Source organism: Schistocerca cancellata, chromosome 10 (assembly GCF_023864275.1).
Source record: "Schistocerca cancellata isolate TAMUIC-IGC-003103 chromosome 10, iqSchCanc2.1, whole genome shotgun sequence".
NCBI classification, from domain to species: domain Eukaryota; kingdom Metazoa; phylum Arthropoda; class Insecta; order Orthoptera; family Acrididae; genus Schistocerca; species Schistocerca cancellata.
This window is the reverse complement of record NC_064635.1, coordinates 114939203-114955545: the sequence shown is the minus strand read 5'-3', so window position 1 is coordinate 114955545 and position 16343 is coordinate 114939203. Positions and strand designations below refer to the sequence as shown.

Sequence of the window (16343 nt, the reverse complement as noted above, 5' to 3'; positions counted from 1 at the left end):
TCTGTCTAAACAGACAAGTTGACCCGACTCACAGTCGTCCTATCACCGGATTGGTCAGAGAGGACCGTTTCACCACAGGACTATTTTGTAGGCACGAGAGCGCTACAGAGATGCTCCACAAACTTTAGTGCAGACGCTACAAAAGAGGCACTGTGTATCACGTGAAGTTTACTGCTGAAATTTTTAGAGACTATTATCCGGGTAGAATCGCACAGCATATTACTTCCTCCCAGATACATCTCTCAAAATGACCACGGTGAGAGAATTCGATAAGTTAGAACTAATATGGAGGCTTGCCGGCAATCATTCTTCCAACTCACCATTCGCGAGTGGAAGGGGGCACCAGTCGGTTGTAACAGACCTTCCGCCACACACCGTCAGGTAGCTTGTGGAGTACTGAGGTAGATGTAGATGTAGCTCAGTAGAGTGAAGCCTCCAAAGTACGGCGTACGGACATGGTTTCGCTATGTAGCCAAAGTTTGTGACTTCTCTAGAAGACGAAAACAGTGCATAGAGAGTCTTCACACCTCGCCAGCACCTTACAACTTGCGTAAAGATAAATGACGGAAAAGGCGTTTTGTAACAGAGGGCGCCGCTATCGTATGGCGAAACCTCGTTTCGATATCTTGACCCGTTCACAAGCTATAACGGGTGCAAGTTTTACTTGATTATCCGGTACGTAGCCATAGTCGTGCTACTCAGTGTGTTCCATTAAAGCACATTCATTTGCCCCCGAGAAGAATGCGTCAGCCTCTGGTTTTTTTCCTCTCCAGCGAGAGAAAGGCAGCGGCTGGAGCGACCGGTCGCTCCAGCGCGCTCCTGTCACTTCCTTTCCAGCGGATCGAGGACGAAAGTCGCCGGACCGGCTGGGCCGGGCCGTGCTGGAGTCTCGGCTGGACTTTCGCTGGACGCCCTGACCCCGGACCACCGCGCAGACTTTTATTTAGTTTTCTTTTTTACATCGGGCCACACATTAGCTGCAGCTGGGCGAGAGGGTGAGATAGTCCGCCGTCTGCACTCGGCGTTTACAGCGGAAGCGCCGTCTCTGTTGTTAATGGCTGCCGGTGAAGGCATCGCGAAAGCCATTCTGACCTTTCGATTTGCGGTGCTTCTGCCTGATCACCTCGAGTAACTTCTTTTTCATAAATAAAATAAAAAATGTTTCAAATAAGGTTTGTTTAGCTGCCACAGAAACATTCAAATGATTCAAATGGCTCTGAGCACTATGCGACTTAACATCTGTGGTCATCAGTCCCCTAGAACTTAGAACTACTTAAACCTAACTAACCTAAGGACATCACACACATCCATGCCCGAGGCAGGATTCGAACCTGCGACCGTGGCAGCCGCGCGGTTCCGGACTGAGCGCCTAGAACCGCTAGACCACCGCGGCCGGCCCACAGAAACATTAACCAGCATATTTGCTTTCCCTGTAACTTTGTTCCTTAACGAGGATATCAACAGTGGTACGTCTTTATTAAAAACGCAACCCGTAATCGACTTTGATCTCCTCGGCTAGCACACAGTGCTACTCATCTACGGAGAATGTAAATTAGCAGAAGAAGTATTTACAATAATGTTTTCCTATTTGTGATACACGTACAGACGGGAGGTGGACGAAAATATGAAAACACCAAAACCGAGTCACATTACCCTACCTAATACGGTCAAGGAATTCAAAACATTTTTTTAGATAACATAGTTGTGTGGAGATAACAGCGACCAATTTACTTATGATCAATTATTCAACATGACAGTCACAATCGCATTATTTATTTTACAGCCAACCGGTTCCAACCCGCGATAGGGTCACCTTCAGGGCAATTTGCACCATTTGGTCGATCGCTGGAGTCGTCACCCTACCTGTGCTCGGTTGGCATAGTTACCAGCCGTGCACAGGCAGGGTGACGACTGCAGCGAGCGAGCAAATGGTGTAAATTGTCCTGAAGGTGACCCTATCGCGGGTTGGAACCGGTTGGCGGTAAAATAAATAATGCGATTGTGACTGTCATGTTGAATAATTGCATTCAAAACAGTTTCCAGCCCTGCCAGTAGTCTCGGAATGGATAAATAGAGGCCCTGTAATGTTTTTAAAGCAACGTTATTACCATTCTTCCTGAAAAGTAGTAGCAAGTTCAGGCGATGTGATGAAGGTGGATAGTGATCACGAACTCTTCTCTCCAAACTAGACGACAATGAAACTTCCTGGCAGATCAAAACTGTGTGCCGGACTGGGCTATCCAACCAAGACTCACGCCATGTCCTCACAGCTTTAATTCCAACAGTACCTCGTCTCCTACTCTCCACACTTAACAGAATCTATCCTGCATACCGTGCAGAACTAGCACTCCTGGAAGAAAGGACATCGCGGAGACATGGCTTAGCCGGCCGTTGTGGCAGAGAGGTTCTAGGCGCTTCAGTCCGGAACCGCGCTGCTGCTACGGTCGTTCCAATCCTGCCTCAGGCATGGGTGTGTGTGATGTCCTTAGGCTTAGTCAGGTTTAAGTAGTTCTAAGTTCTAGGGGACTGATGACCTCAGATGTTAAGTCCCATAGTGCTCAGAGCCATTTGAACCATTTTTGAAACATGGCTTAGCTACAGCCTGGGGATGTTTCCAGAATGAAATTTTCACTCTGCAGCGGACTGTGCGCTGATATGAAACTTCCTGGCGGATTAAAACTGTGTCATCGTTGGTTTTCGTTTATTGCGGGGCTCAGGGAACCAGCATCTAAGGTGGTCAAATCAAGATATTCGTCCAGGACGTAGCTGATTATCCCCTGAAGTATTTTTCGCCGCACCTGTTCATAATGAACGGCTTGTGGCGGAGTGGTTACACGACAATAACATCCGCAACTGAGCATTATAGCAGAGGTTGAAAATACTGCTTTAGTTGTAAATCATATGTGTTTGTATTTTTGCGGCCGTTCTGTCAACAGGATTGTTTGTAGTCTTCAAAAGATGTTATGAGATGAATATCAACAAAAGTAAAAAAAAAAGGGTTAATGGAACGTAGTCCAATTAAATCAGAGGATTACTTTTGAATGCATTATGGGAGTGACAGTGATCAATATGTTACAAATATTTACTATTAAAAACAGTCTTGATCACAATTTATTTAGTACGGTGACTGGTTTCGACCTCTACTGTGGTCATCTTCAGACCAATGAGTAAGAACCTCCTTCTGCTAGTGATTCTCTTCAGACCAATGAGTAAGAACCTCATTCTGCTAGTGATTCTCTAGCAGAATGAGGTTCTTACTCATTGGTCTGAAGATGGCCACAGTAGTGGTCGAAATCGGTCACTGTACTAAATAAACTGTGATCAAGACTGTTTATAATACTAAAAATCAGAGGGATGCTTTGCAAAGTAGGTTAGGAAATGAGCCGATAAAAGTAGTAGACAGGTTTTACTACTCTGGTAGTAAAGTAACTGATGATGGCCAAAGTAGACATGTTGTGAAATGCAGACTGGCTATAGCAAGAAAAAAGTTTCTGAAAAAGAGAAATTTTTGAACATGGAATATAAATTTAAGCGTTAGGAAGTCTTTTATGAAAGTGTTTGCCTGGAGAATAGCCTTGAACGCAAGTGAAACAATAAGCTATTCAGGTAAGATCAAAACAGAACCTCTTGAAATTTGGCGTTACAGAAGAAGAGTCCATCATACCCACAGCCGACTCTGCATCATTTACAAGAAAAGGGAGAAAGATTGTCAGGGAAGCTGTACTGGTTAGTCAGCAGTTGTAATGGCTGGTGATCTGGTGCCAAGAAACTGAAAGGTCGGAGGATCGAGTACTGACCACAAAATGTCTCAGTCTACCCATAGCCTAGCCTTTAACTCCCAATGATGCGAAGATTCAACAGGATCGCCACGTATTTCAGGCTCAATGTTAAATTATAGGTCTCCTTTCACCAGTACCGTGAAGTCCAGATGAAAGACTTGCAGCAGATCACTGTAATTATGATAGTCAGTAGCAGAGTTCACTGACAAGGAACAGCCTAACAGAGGATATGTGTATTTGTGGTTCTGCAGATGAGGACAAGCGGCGGCGTGGTGTGCTGGGTGGCGGTGTGTGCCTGCCTGGTGGCGCAGCTCGCGGCAGCTGCCGAGGATCAGCAGCGGCAGATCCGGCTGGAGGACATTGAGCGCGACACCCTCAGCAGCGCCAAGGAGAGACAGCAGCTGCAGCAGCAGCCGCAGCCCCAGCAGCAGCAGCTGTACGCGCAGCAGCAGGTCAGCTCCCGCCCTCCCAGCTGTACACCCCCCCCCCCCCCTCACCTGTCAGCGACCTTAAGGAGGGAACTTACAAGGGAACCTCCCCTTTGCACCCCCGTCAGATTTAGTTATAAGCTGGCACAGTGGATAGCCCTTAAAAAACTGAACACAGATCAATCGAGAAAACAGGAAGACATTGTGTGGAACTATGAAAAAAGTAAGCAAAATATACAAACTGAGTAGTCCATGTGCAACATATGCAACATCAACGATTGTCTAAGCTCAGGAGCGCCGTGGTCCCTTGGTTAGCGTGAGCGGCTGTGAAACGAGAGGGCCTTGCTTCAAGTCTTCCCTCGAGTGAAAAGTTTACTTTCTTTATTTTCGCAAAGTTATGATCTGTTCGTTCGTTCATTGACGTCTCTGTTCACTGTAATAAGTTTAGATGTGTTTTTGAGACCGCACCACAAAACCGTGCGATTGTTATTGAAGTCGGGAGCTATATTTGCTGGATTCATATTGCCCAACGAATACATCTCACGTATTTAATGCACTCTCGTCCAAAGTAGCGAGCAGTCAACTGCCAGCCAGCCAGGGAGCCTCGTTAGCAGGAATACTCTCTCTTCCGTGCGCTGTTGCCGACTGACGTCGTATGTTTCGATGTTTGTTTAGGTGTAGCGTCCTCATACTACGGCGTAGTTACCTCGCATCGGACGGACGGACAGATAATAATTGTCTGAAAATAAAAAATTAAACTTTTCACATGAGTGAAGACTTGAACCAAAGACCTCTCGCTCCGCAGCCGCTCACGCTAACCACGGTGAGCACCCTTGGTAGCACGTAGCACATCTAGGCGATATTCAATTTCCGTCCACACATTAGCCAACATCACGGTGCTCCTGAGCTCACATTGTCCTTGATGTTGCCTGTCTTTCGCATGGACTACTCAGTTTGTATATTTAGCTTATTTTTTTCATAGTTCCACAAAACTTCTTCCTGTTTCCTCGATTGATCTGTGTTCAGTTTTTCAAGGCCTGTCCACTGTGCCAACTTATAACTAAATCTGAGGGGGGTGCGATGGGGAGGTTCCCTTGTTAGTAGTCTCACTTTTGGTAAGGAATTCATTTCCAGAAGTGTCCCATTTCAACATGAAATACAGGGTGTCCGAAAAGTCTTACCTGGATTACATAAATTGATAACTCAGGCTAGAGGTAAGATACGAATATGAAACTGGTGTCTAATTGTTTACAAACTATCAAAGTTTTTTCACACATCAGTAAACTTCGACATGAGCACCCTTGGTAGCACGTAGCACATCTAGGAGATATTCAATTTCCGTCCACACATTAGCCAACATCACTGGAGGGATCGATTCAACGACTGTGGTTATCCGTTGCCGCAGGGTTTAGAGATCTGGTACACGAGTTCGGTAGACCTCGTCCTTGACATAACCCCATAAAAAGAAGTCAGGGGTTATGTCAGGAGAGCGTGGAGGCCAAACCGTTGGCCCATCACGACCAATCCATCGCCCAGGAAAGGTCATATCGAGATAGGCACGGACGTCCAAACCCCAATGAGGCGGTGCACCGTCTTGCTGAAACAAGACATCGGGGTGATACTGAAGCAGCTGAGGAACAGCATACAGTTGCAACATGTCCAGATACACTGCAGATGTGATGGTAGCCTCAGCGAAGCAGAATGGCCCGATAATTCGATCGTACAATAGCACGCACCAAACATTCACCTTTGGATTGCCTCTGGTGCACTCCATGACCTCGCCAGGGGTTTGTGAACCTCAAATGCGCACATTATGGCTATTCACTATTCCACTGACGAAAAAGATCGCTTCGTCGGAAAAGGCAATTCTTCTTAGATGACCATCATCGGCCTCAATACGTGATAGCATTTCGACCTCAAAGTCATATCGATGTGTACTGTCATTGAGCATCAGTGGAAGTGGAAGATTACTGATGTGTGAAAAAAACTTTGGTGGTTTGTAAACAATTAGACACCAGTTTCATATTTGTATCTTACTTCTAGCCTGAGTTATCAATTCATGTAATCAGGGAAAGACTTTTCGGACACCCTGTATAGTTGAAGACTAGGTTAATTAATAACAGAGTTGCACAAAGCACGTATCAAGGAGGTGTTCAAAAATAGTTCAAATGGCTCTGAGCACTATGGGACTTAACATCTGAGGTCATCAGTCCCCTAGAACCTAGAACTACTTAAACCTAACTAACCTAAGGACATCACACACATCCATGCCCGAGGCAGGATTCGAACCTGCGATCGTAGCGGTCGTGCGGTTCCACACTGTAGCGCCTAGAACCGCTCGGCCACTCCGGCCGGTTCAAGGAGGTGTTCAGGATTTCCTCAGTGCCCCACATGTCATTATTATCCGACTGCAACAATGACTGTGGAAAACTGGTACATTACCAGCTTGGAGGGCTGACTGTGGTGCTGCATAGATGTGCACCAGCGTTTGTGGACAGTGTCATGGCAGCATTTGTCACAGATACAACCTGTGCAAATAACTGCAGAGTCAGCACGTGGAACAGCTCCTGTGGAGTACACAGATCAGGGCTCATTGCCTCTGCTGTGTGCATACCATGAAGCGGGGTGTCTGAAAGTAATTTATCTACCAAGTCCCCTTTACAACCCCTAAAAGCCTCTAACAGCAAATTGAATTACCCAGTATATGAATGTTGGACAATTACTGATATTTGCATAATGTTGGGAGTTTAAACAGTGATCTTTCAGTAACGATACTAAAGTCTCTGAAACATCGTGTCATGAGAGTTATAGAATAAATAGTGACCATCAATGTTGCCAAAAAATAAAAAAATATGCAAGTTATATGCGATTTCAGTCTTTCTCGGTGTATTCCACTGATGAATTCTTCTCAGGTTATCAGCCGTGTGGTGGCGTCGTCTTGTCGTAACGTTTCAGTGAGTTTCGTACCAATCTTCTTCAGAAGATGTTGGGTACGAAACTCATTGAAACGTTGCGAGAAGACTCCGCCGCCACACAGCTGATTACCCGAGAAGAATTCATCAATATGCAACAATATGCAAGTTGCTTGCTGCCGCTATCAGTAAGTTTTTCGTAATTTACACACTATATTTCCTTATCGCATCATATGACACCAGTGCAACACGTTTATGACTTGTCAAATGTGACGATGGGAGACAAGGGGGGGGGGGAGGGAGGGAGGGGAAGACGAGAATTATTTTTGAATGAATTTTCTTGTAGTGACGACTTCACTGATCCCTATCATGCAGTTCATGCTTTCATGGTGTCAGCTAGTGTGGCAACACAGGTAAACAGAGAAATCAAATTTGATTTACAGATTAAGCATTCCAAAAAAAGGACAAGAAAAGTATAATTTGAAAACAGGAACAGATACAGATCTAACATCACAGTTCATTTAATAGCTCGAAGATGTCCTATATCTTAAGCAAGATCCATTAGAAGCGTGGAATCACTCGCATGTTGTAACGATATAAAGTTACAAAAGCTGCAGAAATTACTCTTAAATACATCAACTGTAAAGCTGCATAATCGGGTTATGAAAGATTATTCTCAAAAGCAGGTATTTGAACACTTACTACGTACCTACATGTTTAGTTTGACGTTGATATTACATCAGAATATTTTATGATCTGAAGATGGCAGTAGCTGAAACCGGTTGTAGTGAAATGTAAAAATTTATGTGATCAAGACGGACCTGTAAAAAAAAAGTGGCAAACAAATGATCACGGACTCATTTTTAGACTTTATGCCTTGAACTGCCAGGTATTTTGTGTCATCAACGCTAAAGAGTGAAGATGAAATTTCTCTCAAGAGTATTATTTTAACAGTAGGTGGACAAAAAGGAGTGGTTTCTGTAACCTCTATTCTTGCTGTATGTCTTGATTAATAAGTATGATATGAGATATATTTGTATACTGCTATTTACACCACTCTTTAAATTTATGATTTGTCACCATTCTTAAGAAAATCGATGTTCCAAGTTATAATTGTCAGATACTGATGCTTAGATACTGATGATAAAATAAAAATCAGCATCAGTGCTTTACAACATCGCACAGCCCCACATGTGTACACAAGTAATGCTCCTTTTGGCAGGTCCAGCAGGTGCCACAGCAGCAGCAGATCCCCCTGGGCTACGCGCAGCTAGCGGAGCTGCAGCAGCAGCAGCAGCAGCTGTTCAGCCCGGCCACACTGCAGCAGCTGGCGGCCGCCTACCAGCCGCAGGTGGCACAACACGTTCCCGCTGCGGCGGCCGCACAGGCGCCGCAGCTGCCGGGACAGCAGGTACTCTACGTGTCGCCCGCACAGGCACAGCAGCTGCAGCTGCAGGCACAACGGCAGCTGCTGGGTGGGGTGGCAGGTGCCGGCCTCCCCGTGTCTGCGTTCTACCAATCACAGCAGCAGCCGGCAGCTGCAGCTGCGGCCGCTCTCCAGTACCAGCCACCTGCTGCTATCCCAGGTGGGTCTGAGCCGACATACCAGAAATATCACGATTTGAATGTCACATCTTTTCGCTGACTTTTTTCAGTCTTAGAAAGGCATCTTGTCATTGATCTTCTCATTTTTTTGGGTCATCAGTTGAGTGGCATGATGGACTCCACGACGACTTCCTCTCTTGTGCCAACCTCTTCATCATACAGTAGGCTGTTCTGGCACTACCCCACGGGGCAGGGCATCCTTCCACATTCCTCATGGGACTCGTGGGCTGCTAGTGTAGGTTACTCGCTAGGTAACCCTATTGAACATGTCCTACTCATGAGTGAGCTAACTGGGAGCCCCTGCACATGGCGTTTGAATGTATGTGCTGTGACTCAGCTACTACACTGCATGTGCATCAGCCATTTGCCCACCCGTGGCCACTTGCTCCTGTGGCTGCCTGGCCGATCTTAGAGTACCACTTGCACCATCTTTGCTTCCATATTTGAATTGTCAGTGTGGCAGAATGCCATGCGAGGATCCCAGGTTCGATTCCCGTCTGGGTCGGAGATTCTCTCCGTTCAGGGACTGGGTGTTGTGTTGTCTTTATCATCATTTCATCCTCATCGTCACGCAAGTCGCCAATGTGGCGTCATTTAAAAAGACGTGCACCAGGCGACCGGCCTACCCGACGGGAGGCCCTTGCCACACGACATTTCATTTTACTTGCACCATTGTCCACAATTATTTGTTGGATGTATTCCAATCTGCACCTCCCCTACAGCTTTTACCCTCTTTCTGTACTGCCATGAAAATTTCAGGTTTTAGTCCATTTCCTATCCTCTTGATTCTGCTTATAGTCAGTATTTTCCACAGATTCTTTTTGTCGCCTATTTCACCGAGATCCTTCTCGTTTTTCTTGTCAGTTTACTTTATTTTCAGCACCCCTCTGTGGCATCACATATCAACCCCTAAAATTCTTTTTTGAGTTTGCCTTCTTGTTGCGCATCTTGCCTAATTTTTGTGTTACTTGCCTTTTAAGGTCCTTCATCACTTTCCAGCAGTTTTTTAGTTTTAACGTAAACATCAGTTCTTCTTAATAAGATGACTTAAAAGACAGTGTTTTGGAATCTTGTACGTTCACGACAATTAAATCACTGTTCTATAGTTTTATTTCATATCCTTTATCGGCCCTTCTATGAACGAGTTGCATGTCAATTATTTTATTGTCCTCAAATTATTTACATAATTACGTTTGACATCTCATCTTGATACAAAGAGCTAAACAAGTAACAAAGTAAATAGGTAACACATGTAGCCACGGTATTCGACAAATATTTGACAGACAAAAGATTTATATGTTGCGTCCAATGTTTTTATATGCATATATATTAACAAATTAACCAATAATCTCAAAGGAAACTCAGTCACACACACACACACACACACACACACACACACACACACACACACACAGATTTGTTTCTTTCCACCTCTAGTCTTCACTTACTTGTAACGAAGTCAGATCGTGTTCCAAGCGTGTGCTCTACTTTTCTTCCGGCCTGGACCAGCTCAAAGTACCTCCCTCCTTTTACAGGAGCCGCGCTGGCAGGCGCTGCCTACCCACAGCAGTACCTGCAGCAGTTCGCACAGGCGCCCGTTGTCAACATCCCGGCACAGAGGGCGCAGTACAAGGTACGTAGCATTACGTCTAGCACTGCTTGTCTACTCGCACTGAGTATTACTCGCTGCAGTTGATGTGATGTCTCAGACGGTAAAATCAGGTGGTTCTCTTGTACTATAACACTTCACTGACCAGTTCTAAACTTACGGTCTCATTTGCTTTCTCTGCAAGATAATGCTTAATTTGCTACGATATTACTTTCATTCGTTGTAAAATAACACTTGCCGTTAAAAGCCATGCTTTTCTTTGTTCTGTAATACCTTTAAATAAGCAAGTAAAGTGGATATACCGGGTGATCAAAAAGTCAGTATAAATTTGAAAACTGAATAAATCACGGAATAATGTAGATAGAGAGGTACAAATTGACACACATGCTTGGAATGACATGGGGTTTTATTAGAACCGAAAAGCTACAAAAGTTCAATAAATGTCCTACAGATGGCGCTTCATCTGATCAGAATAGCAATAATTAGCATAACAAAGTAACGCAAAGCAAAGATGATGTTCTTTACAGCAAATGCTCAATATGTCCACCATCATTCCTCAACAATAGCTGTAGTCGAGGAATGATGTTGTGAACAGCACTGTAAAGCATGTCCTGAGTTATGGTCAGGCATTGGCGTCGGATGTTGTCTTTCAGCGTCCCTAGAGATGTCGGTCGATCACAATACAGTTGCGACTTCAGGTAACCCCAAAGCCAATAATCGCACGGACTGAGGTCTGGGGACCTGGGAGGCCAAGCATGACGAAACTGGCGGCTGAGCACACGATCATCACCAAACGACGTGCGCAAGACATCTTTCACGCATCTTGCATAAACATCGTACGTTCCAGTAGGTGTTTTTTTTTGTTCTAATAAAACCCCATGTCGTTCCAAGCATGTGTTTCAATTTTTACCCCTCTATCTACATTATTCCGTGGTTTATTAAGTTTTAAAATTTATACTGATTTTTTGATCACCCGGTACTTATAAACGCACTTGTATCTAATATATAATCAAATATTGATTTATATTAAATATGATAAATACAGTCGGCACTCTAGAACAGTGCACTGACTCTGTGAACTATCTGTAACGCCGTATCTTCGTTGACAGTATGTAAGATACCTTTTTCATTCTTTGTTACTGAACGTTTCTTTTTTCAATGTGTCTGTGAACTATAAGTCGTGTGATTGATGCTTAATACGCGAGTGTTTCGGCATAAGAGAAGAACAAGAAATCCGTGATACATATTTCCTAATTTGTCATTCACCATAGAGAGAGATACATTATAAAAGTTACAAAAATTCACATCTTTACGTAACAGTAAAGGTACGAGAACAATGAAGAAACTTTCGCCCTACACATCGCAACCATCACGCAAAAATGCCATAATAATCCAAAAACTTCGTTTAGAACGGGAATTATTTCTCTAAATGCGTCGCAGAGGACATGAATGAAGGAAAATCCTGCAAGGGAGCAAAAATATGTTATTTCGTAATAAAAACCTTGTTTATGCAGTCCAGTGCTTTCACGAACCACTTCTAATGAGTCAAGTAGATCTGCAACGTTACTATCGCCGCAAAGAAAAGTTTTGCCCATGACGTCCATTATTAAGAAAATGAATTATGCATACGGGGAACGATATTGGTCCTAATGTACTATCTTTAAGAAGGCCTATATTATTCTGTATTGGTTTTCGCACGTGTTTCACTAACAATTTTCGGTTTATGTTAGGTGCTCTCTTTGTACCCTGTATGCTACGTTTGACAAAATCAGTTATTAGCTACACCTCGTATTCCTAATGATTCTATATTATTCCGTACAATCTAATTCCGGTCAAGAGTATCAAAAATCATGTGCACTTCTAAGAATATGAAGACACTCACCCTCGTCAAGTAGCACTTTTGTAAATTCTACTACGGTTGATTCTTATTTCTACAAATGTGTAATGTACTTATGGAGTAATCTTCATTCAAGTAATTTCTTAACATGCCTTTCATAATGTATTCTTGTATTTTTTAGAATGATGACTGCAACAAAATAGGTCTTCACGGTTCTCTAGGTTTTCTGCATTACCTTTCTTTAGAACAGGCACAACTCTTGTTTATTTTAAATAGTCTGCAAAGTTTCCTAGTAGGAATGAATCGTTAACTAGTTTTCCTAAGGGAACTTGTATGCTGTGTATACACACTTTTTGATACTTGGTGCGCTATGGTTGGTAATCCCATCATTATACTCAGTGAATACTTCTTTACAGGTGTTTTATCTGTTCCTGGGAATTTTTGTTGTAATTTCACTGCAATACTTGAAAAATTCTGATTCATAACTTCGGTTACCGAGTGTCATTATTTAATGCTCTATCTCCATCTCTTATCAATATATTATTACTCTTTCAGTTGAGAAGGATTTTTTCTGGTTTGAACCTCGACTGTAAAAGAATTTTTAGTCACCAGTATTTGGCTTATAGGGTAGGATTGGAGGTGGGATAAAGCTTCTGATAATCCGTGTGCCAGTGCCCTGGGACTGAGGGGATGTGACACTACGGTAAACTGTCTGTAGCCCAAGTGCTCCTTGGGAAGAGCAGCCTACTTATACAGGCTGGGTTCAGCTTACTCATTTACATCTACACCAGTATTCTATAAATCAATGTGAAGGGCATGGCAGAGTGAGCTTCTCATTATACCATTTGTTAGGGTTTCTTCCGTCACCAATCATAATTAATCTTGTATGCTGCGAGCTGGAGTATATTCCTAGATTCCTTAGTTAAAGCTGTTTCTTGAAAGTTTGTAAGAAGGCTTTCTCAGACAAGTTTCCGTCTTTCTTCAAGAGTCTGCTAGTTAGGCTTCTTCACCATGGCGCTCTCCCATAGGTGAAACCAGCCTGTCAGCGTCAGTGCGCCCCTTCTCTGTATGCGTTCATTTTCCCCTGTTACTCTTATTAGGTGTGGGTCCCAAACACTTGAGCGTTATCCTAGAGTGGGTCGTACGAGTGCTTTGTGAGCAATCTTCAGCAGTGACTTTTCTATACTGATTGCATTTCACCAGTATTCTATGAATGAACCAGTTTGCTCCCTACTTTGCCTATGACTGAGCCTACGTGATTTTTCCACTTCATATTCCTACGAAGACATGTGAATTTGTATGGGTTGAGCGATTCCACTGATATTGTACTCAAGGGATACAATCCAAAACAGCCAAACGATCGCCAAGGGTAAACCTCCTCAATCAGGACTTTGCCTACGGCAGCAACGCAAAATTCACAGTAGCTACACAACACACAGTTCATTCCTTATTTATGTGGATGGCCTCACTTAACTTTCACCAAACAGGTTTGGCACTTTCTGCAGACGATACTAGTGTTACTATGTATCACATTAGAGACAACGCAACAGAAGAAATTGGTAATGGTACTTTTCATAGAATTATTAAGTGGTTCTATGAAAATGAATTTCCCTGAATTTTCAGAAATCACTGTATTTCATTTCTGTACCGGAAACAGAGTGACACGAGTAGTTAGTGTAGAACATGAACAGCAGTCTGTAAACTGAGTACAATGCTCCAAAGTTTTGGGTGTACATATTGATGAAAACTTGAACTAATGAAAGTACGTGGTGATCAAAAAGTCTCTCCGCACTGCCGTATGATTGTTAGCCGCGCGTGCCGTATGATTGTTCGCCTGCCTGGGTTACTTCCCTTCAAGTGGACTCTCCAAACGTTCCACTGTTTCGTTTATCTCAGCCAGCGTCAGTAGTATCGTTGGTGTGTGTCGTTACGTGTTGAAGTGAACGTTTAAGTTTAGTTCCTTTGTTCGTTTGTTTCATTTTTGTCACTGTTTAAATGCTAACCATTGAAGAACGAGTGATTTTAGACGAACAAGTGTTCAAATCTGGCGGTAAATATACAGTTTCAGTTCGTCAAACATTTAATTCAGTTTTCCCGGAGACAACACTCCCACATAGCGATACTGTGCGAGATTTGATTAACAAATTTCGAAGTACGGGTTCAGTGACAGATGTACCGAGAAATGGTCATCCTAGCGTTTTGTTGAGGATAAACTACTCGATATTTCCGATAAAATGTCCACGAGTCCGAACAAGTCAGTAAGAAAACTCGCCCAGGAAATCGATGTTAGTGTCGGAACGGCCCACACAGCTGTAAGGAAAAAAATTGGAACTTTTACTATACAAAGCGACAGTCGTGCAAGAACTGAAAAATACTGATCATGGCAAGAGACTGCATTACTGTCAATGGTTCAAAAATTTCGTTCAACAAAATGGAAGGGATATTCTTAATGAAACGTTTTTCACTGATGAGGCGTGGTTTCATTTATCCGGGTACATGGACTCGCAAAATTCTCGAATGTGGAGTACTGCAAATCAATTGTGTATTCATGAGGAACCACTTCATTCTGTGAAAATAGGAGTTTGGATTGCAATTTCTAGACGTCGAATTGTGGGTCTCATATTTTTCAACGAAACAATGAACGCACAACGATACTGCAGTGATATTCTGTACCTATTCATAGGAGAACTTGTGTTAAGTGAAATACTGAACGATTATTTTCTACAAGATGGTGCAACTGCGAATACAGCTAGCGTTTCAATGTCACTGCTTGCTGATGTTTTTGGTGATCGCATAATTTGGCAGTGACTTTGGCCTCCACGATCGCCTGACCTAACCCCACCTGACTTTTTCTTCTGGAGCGCAGCGAAAGCAGTTGACCGTCAAAAATCCGTTGATGAATTGAAAACTGCAATATCTACTTTCACTGCTTCTGTTACAGAAGAAATGTTACAGCTTGTGTTTGGAAACATGATTAGACGAATTGAATTGTATATTCAACAACAGGGAGGACACTTTCAACATTTAATGTGAAAATTTGTAAGTAAAAAAGAATATTCAATACATTAATAACTTGTATTTCATCGAGTTTTCATTTCGGTATATTCACTGCGGCATACGGCACGCGTGGCTAACAATCATACGGCACTGCGGAGAGACTTTTTGTACACCCCGTAGATTTCTGAGTTGCCCAAAAAACCTTCAGTCACTTTCGCTGTTCATATAAGTGCTAGTGTTTGTAATAAACAACTCAAACTCATAATGTATGTTGCATATTTTCACTCCATAATATCTTATAAAAATAATTTTTCGTGGTACCTCATCTTTTAGAAATAAAGCGCTGCACAAAAACAAGCAGTAAGATTAATGTGTAGTATTCACCTGCAGTCATCTTGTCGATGCCTCTTGAAGGAGTTCGACGTTCTAATCTCACCTTTGTAACAGATACGAGTAGTATACCCGCAGTCCCTCCTAAGAGGCGTCGAGCGCATTTCCTCTGCTGTTTAGGCAAATATTTGCAGTCTCATTTGTGCAATAAGCAGCTGGAGTCAGCCTAGACTAATGTTGCTCCATACGACACCTAATGGCAACGGGAAACGCTGAATTGCTTCCTGTTCCCAATAAAAGGACTTCTAAAGCGCAGTTTCAAGTGCCCATTCGGCAGAGCGGTCCCAAAGTAGTCTAGTGTGATATTCGGTTTAGTGGCATGTACTAACAGTGTCAGTAAAACAAGAATGAATAACCAGTACTCCACTAGCGACTGAAGTGCTCCCCTGCCGAACACTGCCTGCTACCGCCCTGCGACACCGCTGATCAGTCGCCGTTGGAGTACTGGTTATTCCATGGTGTTTTACCATCCCTGTCAGCACATATCACTAAACTGAATATCACACTAGACTACTTTGGGGCCATTCTGTCAAATGGGTGCTTAAAACTGCGCCTTTAAAGTAATGTTGCTTGTCCCGAAAGACAATCATATGTATACTGTTGAAACTCGATGTCACATGAAACAAGTCTTATAACTTCATGCTGTATGGTTCTTTAGTGGAGACAGGAGGAAGGAAATAATGCTGTTCATGAACAGAGAATTCAGATATTAATTTATTCTACATCTGGTATCAAATAGAAAAAAAAAACATAACTTTGCTGCTGTGGTTGTAGCAGCCGTTGCTA

At 43.2% G+C, this 16343-nt stretch overlaps 1 protein-coding gene across 1 annotated transcript in view; it reads left to right on the top strand.

The window, feature by feature from the left end:
- Nucleotides 1-16343, top strand: part of LOC126106580 (bromodomain-containing protein DDB_G0280777-like) — a 43387-nt gene that overhangs the window by 22915 nt on the left and 4129 nt on the right. Inside the window, exons 2-4 of the mRNA XM_049912924.1 lie at nucleotides 4031-4231; nucleotides 8342-8705; nucleotides 10260-10357. Of these exons, the coding sequence (XP_049768881.1) occupies nucleotides 4031-4231; nucleotides 8342-8705; nucleotides 10260-10357 (663 nt within the window). The remainder of the gene's footprint in view (nucleotides 1-4030; nucleotides 4232-8341; nucleotides 8706-10259; nucleotides 10358-16343) is intronic.